Here is a 22,378-nt window from a genome sequence, read left to right on the forward strand (position 1 = left end):
TTGCACCATACACCTACTTAGATATACAACTGTAGCACTCTCTACCATGCACAGAAGCATTTGGAATGAAGAATATTTTAAATTATAATTTTCATTGCAGTCTTGCAGTGGCTTGATGTTTTACTTCGCCTGCGCCAAAGACAGCCACCACTAGCACAAATATCAGGGCAGAGATAGTCACCAGCCCAGTTGCAGATACTCTGTGCTTTGTTATTCTTATCTTTTTCTGGTAGAACATGTCGAATTCGTACTCAATCAGAGAAACCACTGAAATTATGCCGGGTATTATGCTGATAAAAGTGCCAAATGAGCTGTTGCAGTACTCGCTGGAGATCAGATAAAAGAGCAGATGTCCACCAGCCACTAGAGGATACTCCAATGATCTCGTTAGGCAGTTTGTTATAATGAAGGCTGTCCATGGGTTGCCCACAGCAATGCCTGGAATGATCAGGAAAAGAGAAATAAGCACAGTTATCACACTGGACTCGGGTGTTCTGGCTTTCTCCTTTTTTCTGTCCATGTATGCATCCCACATGCACACAGTGAAGAACAGAGCTGCAACAAAGCAGACAAAGCTCCAGAAGCATACAATATTGCTCGCGTGCATGATGAAGAAGATGTCAAATGTGTACGAGATGGAAATAGTGGAGATATACAGATAGACAGCTAGCTTTATAAATGAAATGACGTTTTTGTACGTGGCCAAGTGTCTTTCTTCAAAGGGCGAAGGGTCGTTGCTATTTGGGTTGTCATTCACAGCATGAGTTATATCAATGTGCTCAACATCGGTTGCGTCGTGTATATGTATCATTGTAACTTTTTTCAAAACGCCACCATTTATATAAACTGTGATATGTCTATAACCAGAATAATTGGAGAATGTCTCAATAAAGACGCGTCTATTTCCACAGTTGCCGCGCTTTCTCATATTGCAGCATTCTCTTAATTAAACAGCTACAGCAAGCACAGAGGAGAAAATATGCAAAAAGAATTTGCAGTGTGTTCTATACTGCAGTATTCTTAGCACTCAGCAAATTTAAGGAGCTATGAGAGTTATTGCATGCTCTTCTATAAACATACAGATGAACTGGATAGTGATGATAGCAGCCCAACTCTCTGCACGTTTTCATTCCGTCTAATTTCAGCCTGCTCAGCAATACAATACTTCACACAAATATTTTTATGTTCTTTTTTCACTGGCGCACAAGAAGTGATCAAAAGCAAAAAGTTCTCAAACATCGCATAATAGCATATCACAAAGCCTAACTTTTTATTATTAAATGATGTCTGCTGCACTGGCTATTTCTATGGCGCTGTGCTCATTTGAGAACATGGCGTATGCTCTCTTCTCTCCTTTGAAGGTGATAGCTGTGTGTACTTTTTTGGGAGCAACTGAGTATAAGCTTTCAATTGCCTTCTTTATTTCTGGCTTGGTGGCTTTGATATCGCACACAAAGATGATTGTGTTCTTCTTCTCCATTAGGCTCATAGCTTTCTCTGTCTTGGCTGCGCACTTGATTATGTCCTGTGGCAGTCTTGGGTTGATTTCCTTCATTCTTTCCTCAGGCGTCATTGGCTTTGGGGTCTTGAGCTCTCTGTTGGTCAACTGAATACTTTTTTTGTACTGCTTCTTAGACATCTTCTGGGGTAAAAAAAAGAAATATAATTATTTACTAAGCGGAAGAAAGTGCAAAATCGCAAAAAACAAAAAGAGCTGAAACTTTGGCCGTGCGTGCAGCACAGTGTCTGGAGAGGCATGCCTTCATCCCCAGGCAGGAGAGAGGCAGTCTGTGCCTCTGCGCCAGCAGTGAGTAAGCATCCACTGAACAAGTAGGCATGGGCCAGCATACAAATGTGCTTCCATGGCGTAGCTGGTTATCGCGTTCGGCTGTTAACCGAAAGGTCGCTGGTTCGAATCCGGCTGGAAGCGTTTTTTTGTATAATTTTTAAATTATTTTTATCGCCCATGACGGAAACATTCCAGAAAATAGAAAAAATAGGAGAAGGGACTTACGGAGTTGTCTACAAGGCGAAGGAAAAAACCACAGGAAAGATAATAGCGCTGAAAAAGGTGCGGCTAAGCGACGACAGAGAAGGCGTTCCTTCCACCACCATAAGAGAAATATCTCTGCTGAAAGATATAAAGCACCCGAACATAATTGCCCTGCACCAAGTGGTCTACACGGAGAACAAACTCTACCTTGTCTTCGAATACGCTGAAACAGACTTGAAAAAGTACCTTGATTCGCTCAGAAAAGACAAGAAAAGCCTGTCAAAAAATCAAATAAAAGCATTCTCCCATCAGCTGACATCTGCTCTTGCGTACTGCCACTCTGTGGGGGTGCTGCACAGGGATCTGAAGCCCCAGAACATTCTTATCACAAAAAACAACCAGATCAAACTAGCTGACTTTGGGCTGGGAAGAAGCATAGGAATACCTCTGCACACCTTAACCAACGAAGTCGTAACTCTCTGGTACAGAGCCCCAGAGCTGCTACTCGGAGTCAAGAACTATTCAATGGCAGTGGATGTCTGGTCTCTGGGCTGTATTATTTCTGAATTTGCGCTCTTGAAGCCGCTTTTCCCAGGTGACTCTGAAATAGACCAGATCTACAAGATATTCCAGACACTGGGCACGCCTAACGAACAAGTGTGGTCGGGCGTGACTGCGCTGAAGAACTTCCAACCTGAATTTCCTCTTTGGAAAAAAACAGGAGTGGATCTGCCAGGGTACAAAGAGTGCCAGTCTCTTGTAAATGATATTCTTGTCTATAATCCATTGGACAGGCCATCTGCCAAAGGGCTGCTGTCTCATCCATACTTCAGCACTGAATAAAAAGATTTCACTGTCATTCTGCAGTCATTTAGTTATACTCCACATTGTTTAGTATTTTAGCTGTAAAAAATAGCAGAAGTTAGCTGCTCCAAATATAAAATTAAACCATTTCATTTTTAAAATTAAATGTCTGGCATTGGCAAATTAAAGATAAAAGGGATCCGGGCCTTTTCAGAGGACCAGCCAGCAGCCATTGAAATGCAGAGCCCGCTGACTTTGATAGTGGGGCACAATGGGACAGGGAAGACAACAATTGTTGAAGCTCTGAAATATGCCACGACAGGGTCTCTTCCTCCCAACAGCAAAAACGGAGCATTCATTCACGACCCAAGGATGTCCCAGGGGACAGAGACCAAAGCACAGATAATGATGAAGTTCACATCGTGCGAGGGGAAGGAGTACATCATAGTGCGAGGAATGACGCAGACAGTGGGGAAAATAAAAAAAGAAACAAGAACAAGTGAAAGCGTGCTCTGGGAGATAAAGAATGGAGAAAAAAGGATGATATGCAATAAACTGTCTGAGGTGGATAATGAAGTGCCTCTTCTCCTGGGCACAACGCCAGCTGTGCTAGAGAATGTGATATTTGTGCACCAGGAAGAGTCTACGTGGCCGCTTGGAGATTCGTCGGTTGTAAAAAAGAAAATGGATGGAATATTTTCATCTTCTCGGTTCATCAAGGCACTCGATGCACTGACAGTCTTGAAAAAAGAAAAAACAAGCGAGCTAAAGATTCTGTCGTGTAAGTACGAGACACTGCAGCAGAGAACGCAGAACAAGCACGTGATAGAGCAGAGAATAGCAAGAATAATAGAAAGACTGTCGGTCATTAAGAATATTTCAGACCTAGCAAAAGATAAACTGAAAAATGCACAGATTGACCTGAAAGAAAAAGAAAAACAGAGTGAAACTGTTCTATCTGAGCTGAGGGATAAAGAAAGAGCGCAGTCTGAGCTGCAGGGCCTATCTACCAAGCCGCTGATAAATAAGCCAGTCAGCGAGCTGCAGAGCATTCTTCCAAGCGCATGCAAAGAGGATCTGGAGGGCCTAAAGCAGGAAGAAAGTCTGCTGGAGATGGAGTGCATGGAAGTCCTGGAGAAAATAAGAAAGTTCGAAGAGCTAAAAGAAAAAATAGAGAAAAATAAGCTTGAGGTCGAAATACTACTAGAAAATAGGGCAAATACCACAGAAGAGATGAAAAAACACATAGATGCAAGTCGAAATGTTTTGAAAAGCATTTTCATGCGGCTGCAGGGCGTTTTAGAGGTAGTAAGCCAGGAAAAAGAAAAAGAGCTGGAGAAAAAGCTGGGTGAACTGAAGAGCCAGCTGAGCTATCTGATAGAGTCAAATGAAAAGTACGATCTTGAAAATGCGCTCTTAGAAAGCCCTATTGAGCTAGAGGCTGCTGTAGATGACGAGGTGTGTCTCATAGAAAGCGCAAAGGGACTGATAGAACAGATCTACTCAGTGCTGGAGCATAAACTGCAGAGAAAAGAAAGCCTGATTAGAATAAAAACAGAAGAGATGGGCATTCTGAAAGAAAAGCACAGAAATATAGTTCGAAGACTCGAAGAGATAAAAACAGTTATGAATGCAGACCTGAATGAAAATGATGCATCGTTCATAACAGAAGTGCAGGAGAACGAGAATGTGCTAAATACGTCCTTTGTGCGCCAGGAGTATGACAAACAGAAAATATTCCTGGAAATAGAAGAGCTGCAAAGGGAAATAGAAATAGCTCTCAAAGAAACAGAAAAACGAAAAGAGAAAGAGTTTCTGCAGGAAGAGATAGACAGAAAAAAGAAAGAGCTGGAGTTTATACCGTTCCCGGCGGATGTAAAGCCAGGAGCAACCATGGAAAATATTCTGCAGATAGAGGAGACAACAGAGATAAAGATACGCAGCTTAGAGACAAAGATAAAAGAAATTCAGCAAAGCCAGCAGCAGCAGATAGAAATAAAAGTGCAAAAAGAGTCAAAGCATCTAGCTGCTGCGCTAGTCCAGCAGATGAAAATCAAAAAAATAGAGAAAATACTTCAAGAAATAACAGGAGAGATTGTGGCTGGAAAGATACTAATTACAAAGTCAGAAATACTCCAGAGAATAAAAGAAGGAGGGAGGATGAATGTAGTGACTGGATATGAAGATGCGCTCTCTGATCTAAACGAGTCCTGGGGAGGCATTTCAGCCTCAGAGAAGATATACGAAGAGTTTCTAAATAGAGCGCATGAAGAGTGTCCGTTCTGCAAGTCGTTCATTAGCACTGGGGTCTCAAAAGGACACGTCCAGAAAGTTAAGACAATTCTCGAATGCATACAAAAGAAAAAGAACGAAATACAGAGCGAAATAATTTTGGAGAATGAGAGGACAAAAACAAAACAGCATCAGTCTCTTCTAAGAGTCCTTTTGAACGAGATATCTAGCCTGTTTCTGGAGGACTTTTCAAGCGAAAAGTCATCTGAAAAAGATAGTGTGCTACTGCTTGATGAGTCACTAGGCCTTCTGGATACTTTGAACAAACAGATGAGATCTATAAAGAACCTAAAAGGCAAGTACCAGGAGATAGATGCTCTCAAGAGAAGGGAAGAGAGAATACATCTGGTCAGCGAAGACTACAACATAGTCAATGCGAAGTACAAGCAAAAGATGGCAGAGCTGCAGGAAATAGAAAAGTGCGAACAGAAAGAGCAGGAGAAGTACATTGAGTTTGAAAACAAAAAACAAGAGTCTCGGGATAGAATAAAAGAAATAGAAGAAATAATGCAGAAGAGAAACAAGTACAAAAACGAAGCAATGTCTCTGGAAAAAGAGCACTACGACATGGAAAATGCGAAAACAAAAACAGAAACTCTTCTGCACGAAAAGTCTGCAGAAATAGCGGAATTGCACAGAAGTGAGGCAGTGCTATACAAAGCCAAAGAAATGGTCAAAGAGTGCCAGCCTCCAACCGGCAACCTGATAAAGATAGCATCCTTCAAAGAGAAGATACAAGAGATATTTATAAAGGTAGAAAGACTGTCAAAGGATGTGTACACCGAAGACCACAAAAAAGCAGAAACAGACCTAAAACAGCAGCTTATTGAGACAGAGGATAAAAAAGAACTTGTTAATAAGAAGAGAAGAGTAGCAGAAGATGCACAGACACACAAACAGCTTGTAAAAGACTCCATCAGAGCAGCTATACTTCGAAGCAAAATTGAGAGCAGCTTTGCAACACAGCAGACTCTCTTTGACCTCCAAATAGAAATCGACGGAATAGAAGAAGCAATTCTAAAAGAGCAGAAAATCATCTCAGAGTGCGTTGGAGAAGAGTACAATTTGGAGAAACAGAAACAAGAAGACGAGGCAGATGTGAAAATACATGCAAATGCTGAGACAGATGAACTGTCCGTATTCATAACAATGAAAGTGCTGAAGGAAAGCATTTCCGACCTTGAAAAGTACATCAAGGGAGTGCAGGCAGGGATCGTAAGATACCACTCAGAGAAGCTAGCAGAGGTCAACGCAATAATAAAGGAAATCTGGGACCTCGCATACAAAGGAACAGACATCGATGAGATAAAGATTATTTCGCACCTAGACAAAACATACAGCATCTCTATGGTGAAAAACGGTGTGGAAATAGACATGCGAGGAAGAGTAAGTGCAGGACAGAAGGTTTTAACATCCATAGTTATACGCCTGGCACTCGCTGAGGCGTTCAGTGTAAACTGTGGGTTTCTATCCCTGGACGAGCCAACAACCAATTTGGACAAGGCAAATATATCTGGTTTAGCCAGGGCTCTTTCTTCCATTATAAAAGCCAGGAAGGCAGAAGGCAACTTCCAGCTCCTTGTCATCACGCATGACGAAGAGTTTGTCAGAGAGCTGCTGGCAACAGAGTGCACAGAGTATTTCTATCGGCTAGAAAGAGATCTCGTGGGAACACCAAAGATTGTCCAACTGTCAATATACGACATATAGAAGTAAAAAGCCTAGCAGTATAAATAAACATCGAAAACAATAAGAGGAAAACAACTTTAAAATAAAATAGTTTCAATTTCAAAGTTTACTTTTTTATTTGTGAACTGGTTGGATTTGAAAATATTCTGCAATATTAATTCTCTGTTCAAACTACACATTATTTTAAAATCGTTTTCTTATTACTTGACAGTTAATCAGAAATAGACAGAAAACTATGTAAATCACATGACAATCTATAGAAAGAATGTGCTGTGCAAATGTTTAAGATAGAAAAGAGAGACTACCATACACAGCACAATAATTATGCTATGATATAGTGCTATATATTTAGCATAAAGAGTACAAGAGGGTGCAGAGTATGTAAAATATATGGATCATTTATTTGTGCATCTTTAGTCATTACGCTGACTGGCTCACTAGATTAAGAGAGTGTCTCAACTACACATTTTACTTCTTGGGTTACATTTGAGTTTCCATTTTTTAATATTCCACTAATATACAGAGGCAGAAGTAAAACAAATCCACTTCAGTTCATCCATTTAAAGTTTTGTGCAGTTTTAACCTTTTTAACACCACTTGGGTTGAATTCAAGGCCTGTTTCTTCTGCAGGCACTTCCTCAAAGAGATTTTCTTCTTTTTGGAAAACCGTCTCTTCTCTTTCAGTATGTCTGCTAGATGCTTCGCTCAGATCTTCTGTCAACTGGTCGCTTGACAGTGTTTCATCGCTCTCAATCGGTGTGCTGTCATATTCAGCTGTATCTTCTTGTGTGTCATCGCTGTCAGATATGACAAGCTTGCTTGTTCTTTGTGTGCTGTGTCTGCTATTTGAAGAAGTTTCCTGGGTATACCTTTGCTTCTTGTCTTTCGAACTGTCAGTTAGTACTTCCTTGCTATCCAGTGGAAGCGTGAAAAGACCGTCCAGGTTTAGATCGGGCATGCCAATAAAAGAGTCATTCTCTTTATCTGTTTCTGGCGCATTTTTTTCTATTGGCGATGCATTTAGCAGTATTTCCGTGCCTTTCAGTGTTTCTAGTTTTTTCTTTACATTGTATACTGCATCTTCTGTGCTCAGCGCCTGGTACAGAGTGCTCCACACTTTCCCGTGCCTTTGAAGTGCTTCTTTTTTTGTGTACTCCATAAATCCCTTGGACGCACTGCTATTATATTCCGACATACTCGTAAAAATTTAATGCAAAATAACTTCTTTGCGCTCCAAAGAGTTCTGGAAGAATTGGGGGTGCAGTATGAGTCTCCATACGGCAGGAAACACATCCCCGAAAGCGGGAAAAAGATACTCCAAAAAGATTACTCGTATTTTCTCGATGAGCTCGTCAATCGGCCAGAGAACACCCCGTTCATCCATGATTACGATGAAGTCTCTCCCGTGCTAGCAATAGAAGAGGTGGAAGAGCTCGTCAGATGCTTTGAAGTGCAGATGAAAATGGAGAAAGCAGAAACAGTGGTGAAAAGCGCGCTGAAAAATGTTGCAGATACTCGGCCAGCAAAGTGTGCAAACTGCACGCTAATGAAAGATAAGCCAGCACCCGCAGAGTCCTCTGTCGATAAACAAAAAGAGTCGGCATTTTCCACTGCAAAAGATCTCCTGCCTCCAGAAGTCAGCAAAACTTTGCCGAAAAAAACACAAGCAGAGAACAGTAAAGAGGATGAAATTGACAAGGTATCGAACGTGGAAAAAAAGTTCCTTGAAATAATAAGAAATGAAGTGCTATCGCCAAAAGACAAAGTGGAGTGGGATGACATCGCCGGTGTTCCCCAGATAAAAACCGCAATAAAAGAGATAGTTGTGTGGCCTATGATACGGCCAGACATATTCAAGGGGCTGAGAGGCCCGCCAAAGGCCCTCCTCTTATTTGGGCCGCCTGGAACAGGAAAGACCATGATAGGAAAGTGCATTGCAAGCCAGTCAAAATCAACATTCTTTTCGATCAGCGCATCCTCGCTTACGTCAAAATGGGTGGGAGAAGGAGAAAAGATGGTGCGCGCTTTGTTTTCCGTTGCGACAGAAATGGCGCCCTCAGTTATTTTCATAGACGAGATAGATTCGCTCCTCATGCAAAGAACAGAAGGGGAGAATGAAAGCACGCGGCGCATAAAGACAGAGTTCCTTATCCAAATGGACGGAGCAAAACAAAGCAAAGACAATGTGTTGGTGATTGGAGCAACCAACAGGCCGCAGGAGATAGACGAAGCTGCACGAAGAAGATTTGTAAAAAGACTGTATGTTCCACTTCCCAATAAGGAAGGAAGAAAAGAAATGATCAAAAAAATAGCGAAAGACATATGCATGCTGTCCGCAGAGGAAATAGAGACTTTATCCGATGTCCTGGAAGGGTACTCTGGGTCAGATATCTACAACCTGTGCAGAGAAGCAGCCATGGAGCCTGTACGAGAAATAACCGAGCTGGAAAATCTGCACACAATCCGCGGAATCCACATGAAAGATTTCCTCTCTGCCATGAACCACATAAGAAAGAGTGTGTCGCAGAAAGAGCTTATTTTCTATGAAGAGTGGAATAAAGAGTTCGGTGTTCTCACAAAGTAAAAAGATTCGAAGTAGATTTTTATTCATTGGTAGTATGGCTTCCAGTGAACAGAAGAGGAAGACTGCTGGGGGAACATGTCCTGCTCGCACTGCAATCCCTCTCTTAGCTTGTAGAGAACTCTTCTGCCTGCGTCTGCGTGCAAAGGCATGCCCAGGTGCTCCACAGCAAGCACAAGATCTTCTCCTGTGAGTGTTTTTCTTTTTTCCAGCTTGCACAGATCTTGTGCCTTGCATGTAATGAACGCAATAAACTCAGATGCTGCTTTCTGCATCATTTCTTTCGCATCTTTTGATATTTTGGCGTTTGGTGGGATCGTTTTCTTCATTATTCCTGCCACATTGGCCACAGGCAAAAGCCGGTCACTCTGTTTCATGCAGAACCACACAGAGCCATATTTAAATAGAACATATTTATTTGTTGTGATCGACTAGCAACGAGAGAATAGGGCCAAGAAATAACACTAAAACCTTCCCATATTTCTGTTTGATCAGGCAGTGTACTAATCATGCAAGTAAAATTAAAAAGCGTAACGAAAAGTGTTGAGTACGGTTTTAGTTTAATCTAGGTTTATTACTAAATTAGGCATAGGTACTATAAAAACATTGGTAAATCGCATGCAATAAAATGCTCTTACATATTTAACTGGCAGCTCTTCAGCAGCATCACTCAGCAAATTATTTCTATCTTTTGAAGTGTCTAATTGCTGTTTCAAGCAAGTTTACTAGTCATACGCACCTCTTACTCTTGTTTTACAATTCCATCAACTCTTAGTATGATAATTGCCCCTTCAATTGCGGACTTTAGACTCTGCTCCTTCACCAGGATGGACTCGTACACCTCTGATACAACTATCTCCCCCGTGTTTCCGTCAACACCGTAGTTATTCTTTTTCTTGCTGTGCCATGCCTTCAGCTCCAGCAGCTTGACAAGAGGCTTGGTATTCCCGCTGTTCGAGATAAGTGCTGCAGGGATAGACTGCAGAGCTTCAATCACAGCTGTAAACACGCTCTTCTCTTTATCGCTAAGACCCTGCACACTTTCCAGCTCGTGGGCCAGCGCCATTTCAATGCATCCTGCGCCCAGAACCACTGCGCTGGAGTTGTACGCATTCCTGGTGATGGCCAAGGCATCCTGCAAGTTGCGCTCTAGCTCGTTCAAAATATCTCGGGATTGCCCCCTTAGCAGAATGGTGCATGCCTTTGGGTCTTTGCACTTGATAAATTTGCAATACTCTTCATCTCCTATTCTGCTCACCTCAAAGAGTCCAGCTACTCCCAGGGCCTGCGCTGTTGCATCCTCAGCCCGGGAGACTATCTGCGCCCCTGTGGCCAGTGCTATTCTTTGGTTTTCAGACTTTTTAATTCTTCTGATGGCTGATATTCCGTGCTTCTTGAACAGCGAAATTGCATAGTCAGATATTCCTTTTTCGGAAACTACCATATCTGGAGAGCATTTGGCGAGCAGGCCAACCATCTTTTCAATCTGCTCTTCCTCCACCTCCAGGGCCCGTGTGAACGCTTCTCCCGTGTGCATCTCAATGCTCATTTGGTTCTCTCCTTTTCTGTACTCCAGGGGGAAGTCGATTAGCAGAATTTTGGCATTTTCTATTTTTTTTCGCATTGAGTAGTCTAGCAGGCTCTTCTGCACTATTATTCCGTCGAATACGGTAGTCTCCTCTATCTTACCGCCCGGCACTTTCTCTACTCGTATGTTCTTTATGTCTATTGTCTTGCCGCGCACCATGGCCACTGCCCTTAGAGCTATGTCTTCGAGATCTATGATGTATCGAGACATCTTCGTGTTCAGCCCGCTTTTGACCACTTCTTTGAAGAGCCCTTCCTTGGACTTAATGTCGATAGAGTACTTCTTTATCCTGTTCAGCAGAATGTCCAGTATTTTCTTCAGAGCATTGCACAGATAGACGGGATGGTGTCCACTTTTCAAGAGCTCACTCATGTTCTTGAGTATCTCTGCAGATAGAATGACAACAGAGGTGGTGCCATCGCCAACCTCTTCGTTCTGGGTTCTGGACAGCTCAATGAGCGATTTGATGACAGGGTGCGTCACTTCAATCTCTCGGAGTATGCTGTTTCCGTCATTCGTCAGCTCTATGGTGCCTATTCTTGTGAGTATCATCTTTATCATCGACCTAGGTCCTATGCAACTTTTGATTAAGTTGGACAGGAATATCGATGCTTTAATGTTTTCCTGCTGCACCGAGTGCATGTCCTCCTTTTTTAAGACTGTCACAGTGCCTACTTTTCGCTCCATTAAGATAAAATTTTTCAATTTGAAATAAATTAAATAAGAATGGAGGCCGTACTGAAAGAAAAACTTAGCGCAATAGACAGAATAATTGAGAAAATGAAAGAGAAGAAGGAGGTCACCTTGACAGAGGTGCTGAAAGAGGAGATTGACAGGCTCAAAAGACTGAACAAAGAGTACGAGGAGGTTTTGAACAGGAAAAAAGTCAAAAGCAGAGAAGAAAGCAGCGGGAAGATAAAGTACACGCTCTCTGACGGCTCTGTGTATGTGGTGCACAAAGAGAAAAAGTACAAGTATCTGTACGATGCAAACACCTCAATAATTACGTACGAGTTTGGGAACGGACAGATCGAGAGAACCTTTCCCTTCGGAATCAAAGAGATACGCACGCCAAACGGCAAGATAGTTATAAAAACATCGGAAAAAGAGTACGATCTGCTGTAGCCACTCCAGATAAGAATATCATTCTTGTAGCGGAAGTAAAAGCAAAAACAAGAGTAAGTGTGGAATGAAGCACATAATGAAGAGAGCTGTAAAACAGAGTTGTAGATAGAATAAAGACTCACAGAACGTGAGCATCGTAAATACAGAAGAGCACAAAACAGATGAATGCATGGAAGTTTTAATTAGTTAATCATTGTGTAGTTAATAAATCTAACAATGTAGTTCTGTATAAAGAGAGGAAATAAAGCATATATATAGGCATATTTGAAAATAGAGGGCAGGTACAGGTGTGTGTCTCCTTTTATAATTGAATTAAAGATTTCTCTGGATATTATTTTCTTTTCTAGCACATACGGCGACTTTACACACTCAAACAGGTCTGTGTCTATTTTGTACGGGTATACGGTCAGTACGGGAGTATTCTCTCTTCTTACTGACTCCAGAAAGTTGTGCATAAATCCCTTGCACGCGCTGTACAGGGATATGTTGGGCAGGGGTGCAATACTCAGCACACTGTTTATGTACACCACCTTTTTGTACTTGCTGTTTTTAATCAGATCAATCTGAGATAGTAAGTTGATTTGAAGATACCTGCTGATGTATCCCTGTGAATAGCTGCCAAAAGGCCTGAATCCATCAAAGGTGGCATGGCATACTACCAGCACATCGCAGGAGATGGAAAAAGGCAAATTCTCTGCAAAATCGTGTTTTATAAAGTCGCAGTCCAGATCTGAAGAAACTCTATCGATAATTGTGACTCTGTGGTTGTTCAGCAGAATGTAAATAGCAAGAGCTCTTCCCAGGCCCTTTGACCCTCCTGTTATGCAGAAGTGCATGCATGAAAAATTTAATTTATTTTTATTCAGCTCTGTAGAGCTTTCGTGGTGTAGTGGTATCACGCATCCTTCACACGGATGAGGTCTCCGGTTCGATCCCGGACGGAAGCATTTTCTTTTTATTTGAGCTCTTTTTTATTTTAATATTTGAAAAGATTTCTCACACTATTTAATTATTTGCAACTGCACTTAAAGCTGCCATGTATGCATCAATTAATTGGGGTGATTCTGTAAATCTCCTCGAACTAAATGATTTAATGCAGATTATTATAAAAGAAGAGCTTTTTCAAAAACCATGGAAAAGACTGAGAGCTGCTATCTTGCAGAGAAAGAGCTGGCAGAGGAGACTGGCAGAAGGCCATCTGTTGCTAAAGAGACTCAGCACAACCACGAAGAAGCACCACACCATCATCAGAGAACCTTTTCCTCGGTGAGTGAGATTCTTTCATTTCAAAGCGATTTCAGTGTTGCAAAAAGCTTTATCGGCTCTAATAAGACGTATCTAGCTGGCTCTAGCTTGTACATGTCAATGATTAGCTCTATGCTCGGCGCAGGTGTCTTGTATCTGTACATATGCTTTGAGAGTGGTGGAGTTGTTTCTTTTTTCCTGGCTATGCTCTTTTCATATACCAGTTTGATTTCTGTAACAGAGTGTGTCTATCGGAGACAGAAAATCGACGTGCACAATGCGCCTGAAGACGAGGAAAAAAGTGTAAACTCCATGACCTACACCCGCTTGGCAAAGATAGACAAGCGCGTGTTCCGCTGGATTCTGTCGTGTGCGCTGACCATACAGTCAGCTATTTCGGTCATAATATACGTTTCTCTTATTTCTGTCTGGGCGTATAGCAATGTTGATTTTTTCCAAAATAGAATTTATGCTTTTTCAGATGCAACAAAGTACATTGTGAAAGCTGCAATGACTCTTGCTGGGCTGATTATGCTGTGGATGTTCTCTGTGCAGAAAGAGCCAGGGGATAGTCCGCACATGCAAATTATTTCTGTTGTTTCCATCGTATCTCTTTCGATTTTTTTGGCAATAATTATAGCCATCGTATACAGCATGTTTTCTTTCAGTTTTGACTATCCAAACTATAATTTAGTTAGTGGAGTCCTAGTGGGTAAGGATCCGGGCGTATTTAACTTTTTGCGCGCAGTCTCTGTTGCTTTTTTTGCACTGAACACCCACCACAACATTCCCATCTATCTCTCAAAAACAGAGCTGATGGATAAGAGGAATATGATAAAGCCTATGCTCATGGGATCACTGCTGGTTTGTTGTATATACGCAACAATTGGATTTGAAGGATTCTTGCTCTCATACTCGAACAGCTTTAAAAACACAGACAAAGACATTCTTACGTCAATGTCGATTATTCTCGACTCGCACAAAGCAGCAAAGAGCGAGAGCCTTCATCTGCTAGCAGAGATTCTTGTGTTCGTTTTCAAAATAGCAATTAGCAGTATTCTTATGAACACTTTTATGTGGCAGTCCTATACGTACAGGAATCTGATAACTGATGTCTACCGTAGCACAAAAAAGGAGGCATCCAAGAGCAAGACATTCTACAGAGCCAAGAGAAAGCTCTCTGAAATGATGCCATGCAAAGTGAAAGAGTTCTTCAGAATTCAGGTGTCTGAGACGTATACATCTATCAAGAAGTGGATAAAAAGTAAAATGGGCCGAGATGAAAATGTTGTTATGATAACTCCGCCTGAGAAGAAAGATGAAGAAAAAGAGAAAGAGAGCGGAGTATTGAGATATATCATAGGAACTTTTGTTTTTCTTTCTACTATACTAGTTGTCCTGATGGAGGTCAATGTGGAGAAAATTATTAATCTGTCAGGAGCTCTCATTGCCTCTTACATCACCCTGTTCATTCCTTCGTGCATGGTATACGAGAATATGCACATCAGCAAAAGCCATGGAAAAAGATGGTTTGACTACTGCTCGATTTCTATCATGATGTGTGGGTTTTTATCTCTTTCTATAAATGGCATAGTTTCAGCCTTCTATTCAATTACAAGTGCTAATGAAATGGCCGCAGCCATGAATGCAACTGGCTCTACCTAAGTTCAACTGTGCAAAGTGTGTATTCTCCTATAGCAGCTACAAAAGAGAAAAATAAATACTTGGTGTTGAATTGCACTGTCTTATCTTTTTAGCTTGCATCTGAGAGCACAACAATCTATTAATAGTACTGCACTTTTTGTTATTCTTGCTCTTCTCTTCTGAAGTAAAGTCTGCATACAGATGAGCTGAACACTTTTTTCAACAAAAAGTAGGAGAAAGAGAGGAGCAAGAATAAAAAAGTGTACAGATGAATAATTAGAAAAATAATTTATTAATTCTTGAGCTATACTTACAAAGACTCTACATTTAAGAGTGAATCTTTAATAGAATATAAATATAATGCAAGATTAGAAAAGATCAGCACTTATTCAAGTGGTATCTTAGGAACAGTATCATCTGGTGCAGAGGGAGCGAAGAGAGAGTGTGATGGCTTAGAAAGACTGCTAGACTCATTGATGGTTCTCCTAGCTCCATAGCACAGAAATAGGCCTATAGCATATATACTCCATAGAGTCAATAAGACCCCGCATGCAATCAGAGTAAGTGTATATCCTACTCTTTTGGGAGTGAATGCACATGGATGCTCTTGCATTAGTGATGTATAGGCATTCGCTGTCTCCAGAATGATGTAACCGTATGCAATTAAAAACGCAATAGAAAATGTGCAAACTACATATAGAGACTTCCATAAAGAGTCACTGGCTAGTAGATTGTTCATAGTCACATCAAACACCACATGAATTAGCACAGAGACAACCATTAGCAGTGTATAAATACCCACAGCGTACTTATAAGGAAAGTATGTGTTTTTTGATCTTAGTGACATTTTTAAAATTGGACACATAACTGCACATATGGTTATGGTAAAGGGCAGGAGACGAATAAGAGATGCAAACATGCTATAGCTCCTAGAAACAGAGTTAAAGAGGGTGGAAAAGAGCAAGGGTCTAAGACTCTGGTGGTTTTTATCAGTGGCTGTCTCTAAATACGCATTGTACATATTTAAATGGGCAGTAGGAAGTACTGAGAAGTCAGCAATTACTTTGTGCAGGGACAGGAAGACAAGATGTATCCCCAGAACCACACCAATCACATTTAGAACACTCTTTATGCACTTTCTCGCTGTTTCTCCTTCAGAGACACTAGTTGTATAAAAAAGCACATCATCGAAATCCTCTTTACCTATAGTCCCATTTACTCTTTGGGAAGATGGTCTGTGGCTAATAAAGTATCCATCGATGAGTCTAGGATCAAAGACTCTTTTTAGTGAATTAACTGATGAATCTATCGCTTTTTTGATTATGGTTTGGTCATTTGAGAAGAGCGCTCTCCTGCAGAATTTGTATAGCATATTAATTTTTGCAATAATTAGCTTTTTAATGCAAAATATGCCAGACTTTCTTTGCTAGCCCTACTGCTTAAGATAGAGAGCGGAGGTATTGTCTTAATGAGAATATTGATCTATCAGTGCAGATACTATTTTAGCAGAACGAGTTTAGATTGTATTATGCAAAAGTTAAAATAAAAATAGTATAGAGCGTTATACACTCCACAATTGGCATACTGGTATACTGGTTGGCAGTAGAATAGTGATGGCAGTGCATTCTATTTTAATATACGAAGAAGTTATTTGAGTATTTATTACTGCTAGATATTCGAGATCTCTGAAAAGCTAATCTTTTTACTTGAAGCAAATTTGCGCTAGTTTTATAAAAAGAAGCTCAGAAAAATTTTGCAAAATTAATTTTACAACTATAAAATAAATATTTTTTTAAATCATCTTGTACTAACAAAAATGGAGAATAAAGATCAAATCAACAACAAAGATATGAACAACGACAACTCATTTATTCTGGCAACTGCTGAGGAGCTGAATCAAACACTGTGTCCACAGCAGGAACAGAGTGAAGTAAGAGCAGTAGATCACATCAACGTGGTGGATGAAGCCCCTTGCAAAATATCTGCCGTATGCAGCGTGAAGCAGACAAATTTTGTGGTGGAAGTTGAAAAAATGACCAACACTCTTATTCAGATGAAAAACTACGATCTTGTCACAAAGGATGGAGAAACTCTTCTAAAAAGAGTGTCCTTCTCTCTTCCTAAGGGAAAGATGATCGCTCTTCTGGGGCTGAGCGGTGACGGAAAAACCACTCTGATGGACAGCATGGCAGGACTCTGCAAGCCTTCCCACACAACATACGGAGAAGTGCACGTTGAGAACGAGTTTGGAGTGCTTGCAAAAAGAGACGTAGCAGACTGGTTCACCAGAGTTAACTACTCCCAGCAAAAAACTCTTGACTACGGACAAATGCCTCTCTACACAGTTCTGTGCTCAATCGCAAAGTGCGAAGGAAAAAAGAACAGAGAAGTAAGAGAGCTCATGGAGACTTTTAGAATCTCAAAAGTAAAAAACGTAGAATTCAAAAATCTGTCCGGAGGAGAGCAGAAAAGAGCTATGCTCATAGCTGGGCTTCTTTCCAACAAAGAGTTCAACATATGGGACGAGCCACTTACCGGCCTGGACTCTGAAATGGCTAAAACAGTCATTAAGATTCTGAAGAACACCCAGGCCACTAACTTACTGACAGTCCACCAGGTGTCTGAAGACTTGCTGCAGAGATTCAACCACATAATACTTATGCACAGATCAACCATCATATACTCTGGTCCAGCCAGCGCGATAAAAGAACACTTCACAAGCAAAGGAATAGTCTTCCCAAGCACAGTCTTTTTCGTGGACTATCTTATGAAAATGTGTGCAAACAACAGCGATGATGAGTTCGACACAGAAAACATAAAAATATTCAACGGTCTAGCAGAGTCCATTCTGCAGACGCCAAGTGGCCCAAAGGCCGGCGGAAGCATAAGCCATGCGAGCTATTCGCTGAAGCTGTCTTTTGTGCGCATCTTGGAGATCCTTAAGAGAGTCTTCTTTTTCGACAAGATGTTTAAAGGAAGTTCATTTGTCATGGATCTCTACACACCCACTGTGATGACCACCCTCATTTTGTTCATTTTCACATTCCAATTCAGCAAGAAAGTATTTGCAGAGGAAGGAATACACAAGTACCTTTTATGGCCACTCCAGGACATGCAGTACAAGCTGGTGGGAATAAGAGACGGAATGATAGCAGCTGGATACATGGGACACGCCGCTGAAACAAGCAAGATCCTTGAGGTTGTAGGGAACATAAGCTGGATTAACATGCTGAGCATGTTCTTCATGCTCTCCAGCATATGTGTTGCAATGTTCGCCATAGCAATGCCCAGCAACTTCCTAAACCCAGACTTCTACAGACTCTGCAAGTCCAACATAAGAGAAAAACAGATCACAACTCTTGAGTTTATTTCTTCTCTTATGATCGATATTTTTTTGAAAAAAACACTGATCATTTGGGTTGCCCAGTCGATTATATACGGTTTCATATACTTCCAGTTGGACAAGAGCCTGAGAGAGACAATAACCATTAGCCATCCTGTTGCCATAGGATTGATATTCGTCTCTTCTCTTGTAGCAGGACTGCACGGATGCGCTTTAAATCTTGCGCCAATCTCGCAGAGTGTCTTTGGACTTGTCAGCATATTATACTTAGGAGTTATATCGTATCTTCCCAATGTCATACACAGTGTGGCATACACATACGATGACTCTTCAAGCATGATGCAGCTGATATCTATATTCAGGTATGACAGCCAGAACGTTATCCACCGCATTATAACTAACCTAGGTATAGTAGATGCATTCAACAGCCCTATCCCACGTGCTATTTGCACAGGCATTTTCTCAGTAGTCAAGTTCCTCTTCGTAATGGGGCCCATAGACTGTTTCATGAATCTTATCTCAAAGATTGCCCTCTACCAGAACAAACTGCAGTTCGCTCCAGGCACTGTGCTGGATTCAGATGCAGTGGAGGCCATTGCAGACAGCTTCAGCGCTATGGAAATAGTTAGGGACGAGAACAGCATCTGCATCAACACCAGAGACCAGTTCTTAAGGCTTTTATTCGACATATCTGGCGGCCTGCAGGCCCACGAGGTGTTTGATCAGAACAAACCGCTTGGAACCATTTCAGGTCTGAGCCTCCTGTGGAGCACTGCCAGATTCTTCATTCTGCCATGCGTTTTGCTCTGCATAACAGGAGTCTACACCTACAGAACTCTGCATCCAAAGCTGAGAAACTAAGCTATGGTTTGGAAAGAAAAATAAAAAGCTAAGGGTTTAAATATTATTCACGTTCGCAGAACATTTACTGATCTTCTTTTAGCAGAAGTAGCTGCTGCTCTTTTCGTTTTATACTGTGCTAGAATGTAGTAAAGATGGTATTTCTATCTGTTTATAGAGAAAATATCACCACTCATAAAATTCCTCATTGAGTATAACGGTTTTACATGAAACAGTTTCAAGTGAGTCTAGATTGTGCAATGTTTGCTCTTGCATTGCTCCCAGTTGTTGCATGAAATTCATTCTTATTTATTTTTATGCCACTGCTAGCCATTAGGGCTGTAAAATTGTGAGATAGCCAGTCTCATCCTAATCACAAGTAGAAAGACAAACAGTGCGAAGTACACATTTTGGTAAGAAAAAGTGACATATCTGAGATAAACAATAAAAATCACCATCATGGAAGAATCGATAGCAACAATTAATAGCGCACAGACAAAGTTAAAGTTAAAATAAATTATTCTTATTTTTTTAAAGAATGGACGACTATTGTTTCAAATGGAATGTGAAGCATCAGTGGGGAGATAAGAGCATATTCAGCGAATACTTCAACTCGCACAACTATACGTGGCGGCTCGCTCTGATAACCGCAGACAGGCCGTATGTGTATCTGGAGTACTTCGGGTACTTGACATTCGAGGTGTTCACAGACTACATTCTACAAATAGAATACGCAGATGGAGAAAGAGAAGAAAAAAAAGTGACTTTTGGCTTTGGGACTCAGCTGGACTTTGGAGTGGAGGTCCAGGAGAAAGAAAAAAAAACAGTCTCCATAAAAATACTCTCTGCTGTCAGGTGCTACGAGTCGAAAAAAGACACACCGTACACGGGACTGATCAACCTGGGCGCCACCTGCTATCTAAACTCGATAATGCAAACACTCTTCCATATAAAGGGGTTTGTGAAAGAGCTCTTCAAACAGCCTCCAAGTAAAAAAACCGTGCAGATGCAGAAACTGTTCTACCAGCTAGGAAAAGACGTGATGTATGCAGACACAAAAGACTTTACAAATGCCTTTAAGCTGAAGGACGAAGACATCGACGAGCAGCAGGACATACAGGAGTTCTTCAAAGTTCTACTGGACGAGCTAGAAAAAGAGGCGAAGGGCACACCGTTTTTCAAATACATTGAAGACACATTTTATGGAACTCTCGGAACAACAATACGCTGCGAAAAAGGGTGCGTGCGAGAAAGAACCGAGAAGTACAATGATCTGCAGCTGGTGATGGATCTGCCATGCGTTGAGAACTCTGTAACATCCCTTGAAGACTCTCTGCACGACTACATGAAAACAACAGATCTGCACGAGCCAAATCTCTACAACTGCGAAGAGCACGGGTACGTGAATGCAACTAAGACAGACTACTGCAAGACCTTCCCCCCTGTTCTCTTCCTCCAAATAAAGAGGTTCAATATGAACTATGAAACAGGGGATGTGTACAAGCTGAACAACTACTACTCCTTCCCAAAAACTCTAGATCTATCGCCCTACACCCCAGACAAGGATGCAGACAATAAGTACACTCTCTACTCGGTGAATGTGCACCTGGGCAATGGAATGTCAGAGGGGCACTACTACGCCTACATAAAAAAGCCAGAAGGATGGTACAAATTCAACGACAGCTATGTCACAAAGTGCATGGAAAGAGAGGCAATCCAGGAGACATTTGGAGGACGCCATCCGTACAAGAACAAGATAAAGGTATCGAATGCGTACTATCTGGTTTACATAAGAACATCTCAAATGGACGAGCTTCTGAACTCGCAAATAGAAGACGTACCAGAGGATATAAAAACATCGGTAAAAAAAGAAAAGTTTCTTGCTTCGAAGGTAAAACTGGAAATATACATGCCGTGCATCATGAAGGGATACTGGGGCACAGGATACTTCACTCCAGGTCAGCAGTATCTCAAGTCATCGCCTGCTGTTGTGGAGCTAGAGAACTCGCAGTCGTACAACCAGGTTACTCTCCAAGCCAAGAAACTTCTGTTCAACACGAGCACAGCAGAAGAATCGATACTTCTGTATGCAATTGACAGTGACTCAACTCTAAAGCAAATCAGAGAAGCAGAGATTGTTGCAGACTTGCCAAGCCACCAGCTGTTTGCCATTGAAGCAGACAAGAACATAAAAGAGGAAGACTCCTTTATTCTGTTCGTAAAGCAGACTAAAGCCATGGGGCAGCCGTACGATCTCAAGGTGCTTATCGACATAAAGTCAGCGCACGTGGTGAACAGGAAGGCAAGTGTTAAGGAGTGGATCAAGGCAGGGCACAAGCTATCCATCTCTCCGTTTGCAGAGATTGACGGAAAGCCCAGGGAAATAGAGGATGGTGCAACATTTGAAAAAGTTTTTAAAGGCGACTCAGGAGTGATCATCATAGATGCAGGCCTCAAGACAGTGGCAGAGTACTTCAAAGCCCTTTCATGCCACAGGATATTTACGCTCGTGCACAAGAACCAGCAGATCAGAAACTATTGGCTGCCCTCCGATACAACAGCTGAAAGCATAGAAAATCTGCTTAAAGATACGCTGGAGTCAGAGAAGTTCAGAATTACCGAAATTGAAGAAGAAAAGATATGCATAGAAGTAGAAGAAGGATACGTTATAGCCTATCTATCTGCCTTGGGAGATAAAACAGAGAATGTAAACCTCGTGGAGAAAAGAGCATACATCCTCCCCGAGACAGTTACAGGGGAAGAGATACTTTCAGCGCTGAAAATGGACAAATCAGAGATCACATCGGAGACAAGAATATTGAAAACGCATCTAGGAGCGGACAGCATTACCTCGTATAGGCCCAACTCCACAAAGATAAATCTGCGAAACATGACACTGGTTGTCGTGCAGGAGGTGCACAAAAAAATAAGAATAGAAGCAGTGCTGAAGTACAGCACAGAGACCATAGGCTATCCCTTCCTCATTGATCTGGACAGCAAGAAAACCTCAATGGAGCTGAAAAGAATATACGGGCTGGAGAACAGCGTCATCTTTAAAACCACGCCGCTAAAGCAGACAGAGCTGGAAGAGATGGCTCCTGTTCGAAAGCTCTCAAAAAATGAAAAACTCATCTTTAAAATTACGTACAACCAGAAGTACCAACTGAAGTTTACTAGATTATATTTTAGCTAATAAATAAAGCGTTAAAAGAGTAGGTTTTGTGCACGGTTTGA

The 22,378-nt window shown here is 41.5% G+C and overlaps 14 protein-coding genes across 14 annotated transcripts; 7 read left to right on the plus strand and 7 right to left on the minus strand.

The window, feature by feature from the left end:
• Window positions 1–91: 91 nt before the first annotated feature.
• NEMIN01_1307 (uncharacterized protein) lies at window positions 92–811 on the minus strand (the record flags this gene model as incomplete). Its single annotated transcript, XM_051477249.1, has 1 exon — window positions 92–811. The coding sequence occupies one exon, from the start codon at window positions 809–811 to the stop codon at window positions 92–94; it is 720 nt and encodes a 239-aa protein (XP_051333209.1).
• Window positions 812–1,276: 465 nt separating this feature from the next.
• On the minus strand, window positions 1,277–1,639 carry NEMIN01_1308 (large subunit ribosomal protein L23Ae; the record flags this gene model as incomplete). Its single annotated transcript, XM_051477250.1, has 1 exon — window positions 1,277–1,639. One exon carries the CDS (start codon window positions 1,637–1,639, stop codon window positions 1,277–1,279), a length of 363 nt encoding a protein of 120 aa, XP_051333210.1.
• A 327-nt stretch (window positions 1,640–1,966) lies between these two features.
• Window positions 1,967–2,836, plus strand: NEMIN01_1309 (cyclin-dependent kinase 2; the record flags this gene model as incomplete). Its single annotated transcript, XM_051477251.1, has 1 exon — window positions 1,967–2,836. The coding sequence occupies one exon, from the start codon at window positions 1,967–1,969 to the stop codon at window positions 2,834–2,836; it is 870 nt and encodes a 289-aa protein (XP_051333211.1).
• Window positions 2,837–2,962: 126 nt separating this feature from the next.
• NEMIN01_1310 (DNA repair protein RAD50) lies at window positions 2,963–6,799 on the plus strand (the record flags this gene model as incomplete). Its single annotated transcript, XM_051477252.1, has 1 exon — window positions 2,963–6,799. The coding sequence occupies one exon, from the start codon at window positions 2,963–2,965 to the stop codon at window positions 6,797–6,799; it is 3,837 nt and encodes a 1,278-aa protein (XP_051333212.1).
• A 526-nt stretch (window positions 6,800–7,325) lies between these two features.
• Window positions 7,326–7,973, minus strand: NEMIN01_1311 (uncharacterized protein; the record flags this gene model as incomplete). Its single annotated transcript, XM_051477253.1, has 1 exon — window positions 7,326–7,973. The coding sequence occupies one exon, from the start codon at window positions 7,971–7,973 to the stop codon at window positions 7,326–7,328; it is 648 nt and encodes a 215-aa protein (XP_051333213.1).
• Window positions 7,974–7,988: 15 nt separating this feature from the next.
• On the plus strand, window positions 7,989–9,362 carry NEMIN01_1312 (fidgetin-like protein 1; the record flags this gene model as incomplete). The annotated part of the gene is made up of 1 exon (XM_051477254.1): window positions 7,989–9,362. The coding sequence occupies one exon, from the start codon at window positions 7,989–7,991 to the stop codon at window positions 9,360–9,362; it is 1,374 nt and encodes a 457-aa protein (XP_051333214.1).
• A 23-nt stretch (window positions 9,363–9,385) lies between these two features.
• NEMIN01_1313 (nuclear transcription Y subunit beta) lies at window positions 9,386–9,736 on the minus strand (the record flags this gene model as incomplete). Its single annotated transcript, XM_051477255.1, has 1 exon — window positions 9,386–9,736. The coding sequence occupies one exon, from the start codon at window positions 9,734–9,736 to the stop codon at window positions 9,386–9,388; it is 351 nt and encodes a 116-aa protein (XP_051333215.1).
• A 365-nt stretch (window positions 9,737–10,101) lies between these two features.
• Window positions 10,102–11,634, minus strand: NEMIN01_1314 (T-complex protein 1 subunit gamma; the record flags this gene model as incomplete). Its single annotated transcript, XM_051477256.1, has 1 exon — window positions 10,102–11,634. The coding sequence occupies one exon, from the start codon at window positions 11,632–11,634 to the stop codon at window positions 10,102–10,104; it is 1,533 nt and encodes a 510-aa protein (XP_051333216.1).
• Window positions 11,635–11,673: 39 nt separating this feature from the next.
• NEMIN01_1315 (uncharacterized protein) lies at window positions 11,674–12,072 on the plus strand (the record flags this gene model as incomplete). The annotated part of the gene is made up of 1 exon (XM_051477257.1): window positions 11,674–12,072. One exon carries the CDS (start codon window positions 11,674–11,676, stop codon window positions 12,070–12,072), a length of 399 nt encoding a protein of 132 aa, XP_051333217.1.
• A 182-nt stretch (window positions 12,073–12,254) lies between these two features.
• NEMIN01_1316 (uncharacterized protein) lies at window positions 12,255–12,908 on the minus strand (the record flags this gene model as incomplete). Its single annotated transcript, XM_051477258.1, has 1 exon — window positions 12,255–12,908. One exon carries the CDS (start codon window positions 12,906–12,908, stop codon window positions 12,255–12,257), a length of 654 nt encoding a protein of 217 aa, XP_051333218.1.
• A 295-nt stretch (window positions 12,909–13,203) lies between these two features.
• Window positions 13,204–14,982, plus strand: NEMIN01_1317 (uncharacterized protein; the record flags this gene model as incomplete). Its single annotated transcript, XM_051477259.1, has 1 exon — window positions 13,204–14,982. The coding sequence occupies one exon, from the start codon at window positions 13,204–13,206 to the stop codon at window positions 14,980–14,982; it is 1,779 nt and encodes a 592-aa protein (XP_051333219.1).
• A 364-nt stretch (window positions 14,983–15,346) lies between these two features.
• On the minus strand, window positions 15,347–16,333 carry NEMIN01_1318 (uncharacterized protein; the record flags this gene model as incomplete). Its single annotated transcript, XM_051477260.1, has 1 exon — window positions 15,347–16,333. The coding sequence occupies one exon, from the start codon at window positions 16,331–16,333 to the stop codon at window positions 15,347–15,349; it is 987 nt and encodes a 328-aa protein (XP_051333220.1).
• A 444-nt stretch (window positions 16,334–16,777) lies between these two features.
• NEMIN01_1319 (uncharacterized protein) lies at window positions 16,778–19,165 on the plus strand (the record flags this gene model as incomplete). The annotated part of the gene is made up of 1 exon (XM_051477261.1): window positions 16,778–19,165. One exon carries the CDS (start codon window positions 16,778–16,780, stop codon window positions 19,163–19,165), a length of 2,388 nt encoding a protein of 795 aa, XP_051333221.1.
• A 517-nt stretch (window positions 19,166–19,682) lies between these two features.
• Window positions 19,683–22,337, plus strand: NEMIN01_1320 (ubiquitin carboxyl-terminal hydrolase 7; the record flags this gene model as incomplete). Its single annotated transcript, XM_051477262.1, has 1 exon — window positions 19,683–22,337. One exon carries the CDS (start codon window positions 19,683–19,685, stop codon window positions 22,335–22,337), a length of 2,655 nt encoding a protein of 884 aa, XP_051333222.1.
• Window positions 22,338–22,378: the final 41 nt, after the last annotated feature.

The sequence above is a fragment of the Nematocida minor genome, assembly GCF_024244105.1.
Source record: "Nematocida minor strain JUm1510 chromosome Unknown 7872, whole genome shotgun sequence".
In the NCBI taxonomy this organism is placed as follows: domain Eukaryota; kingdom Fungi; phylum Microsporidia; genus Nematocida; species Nematocida minor.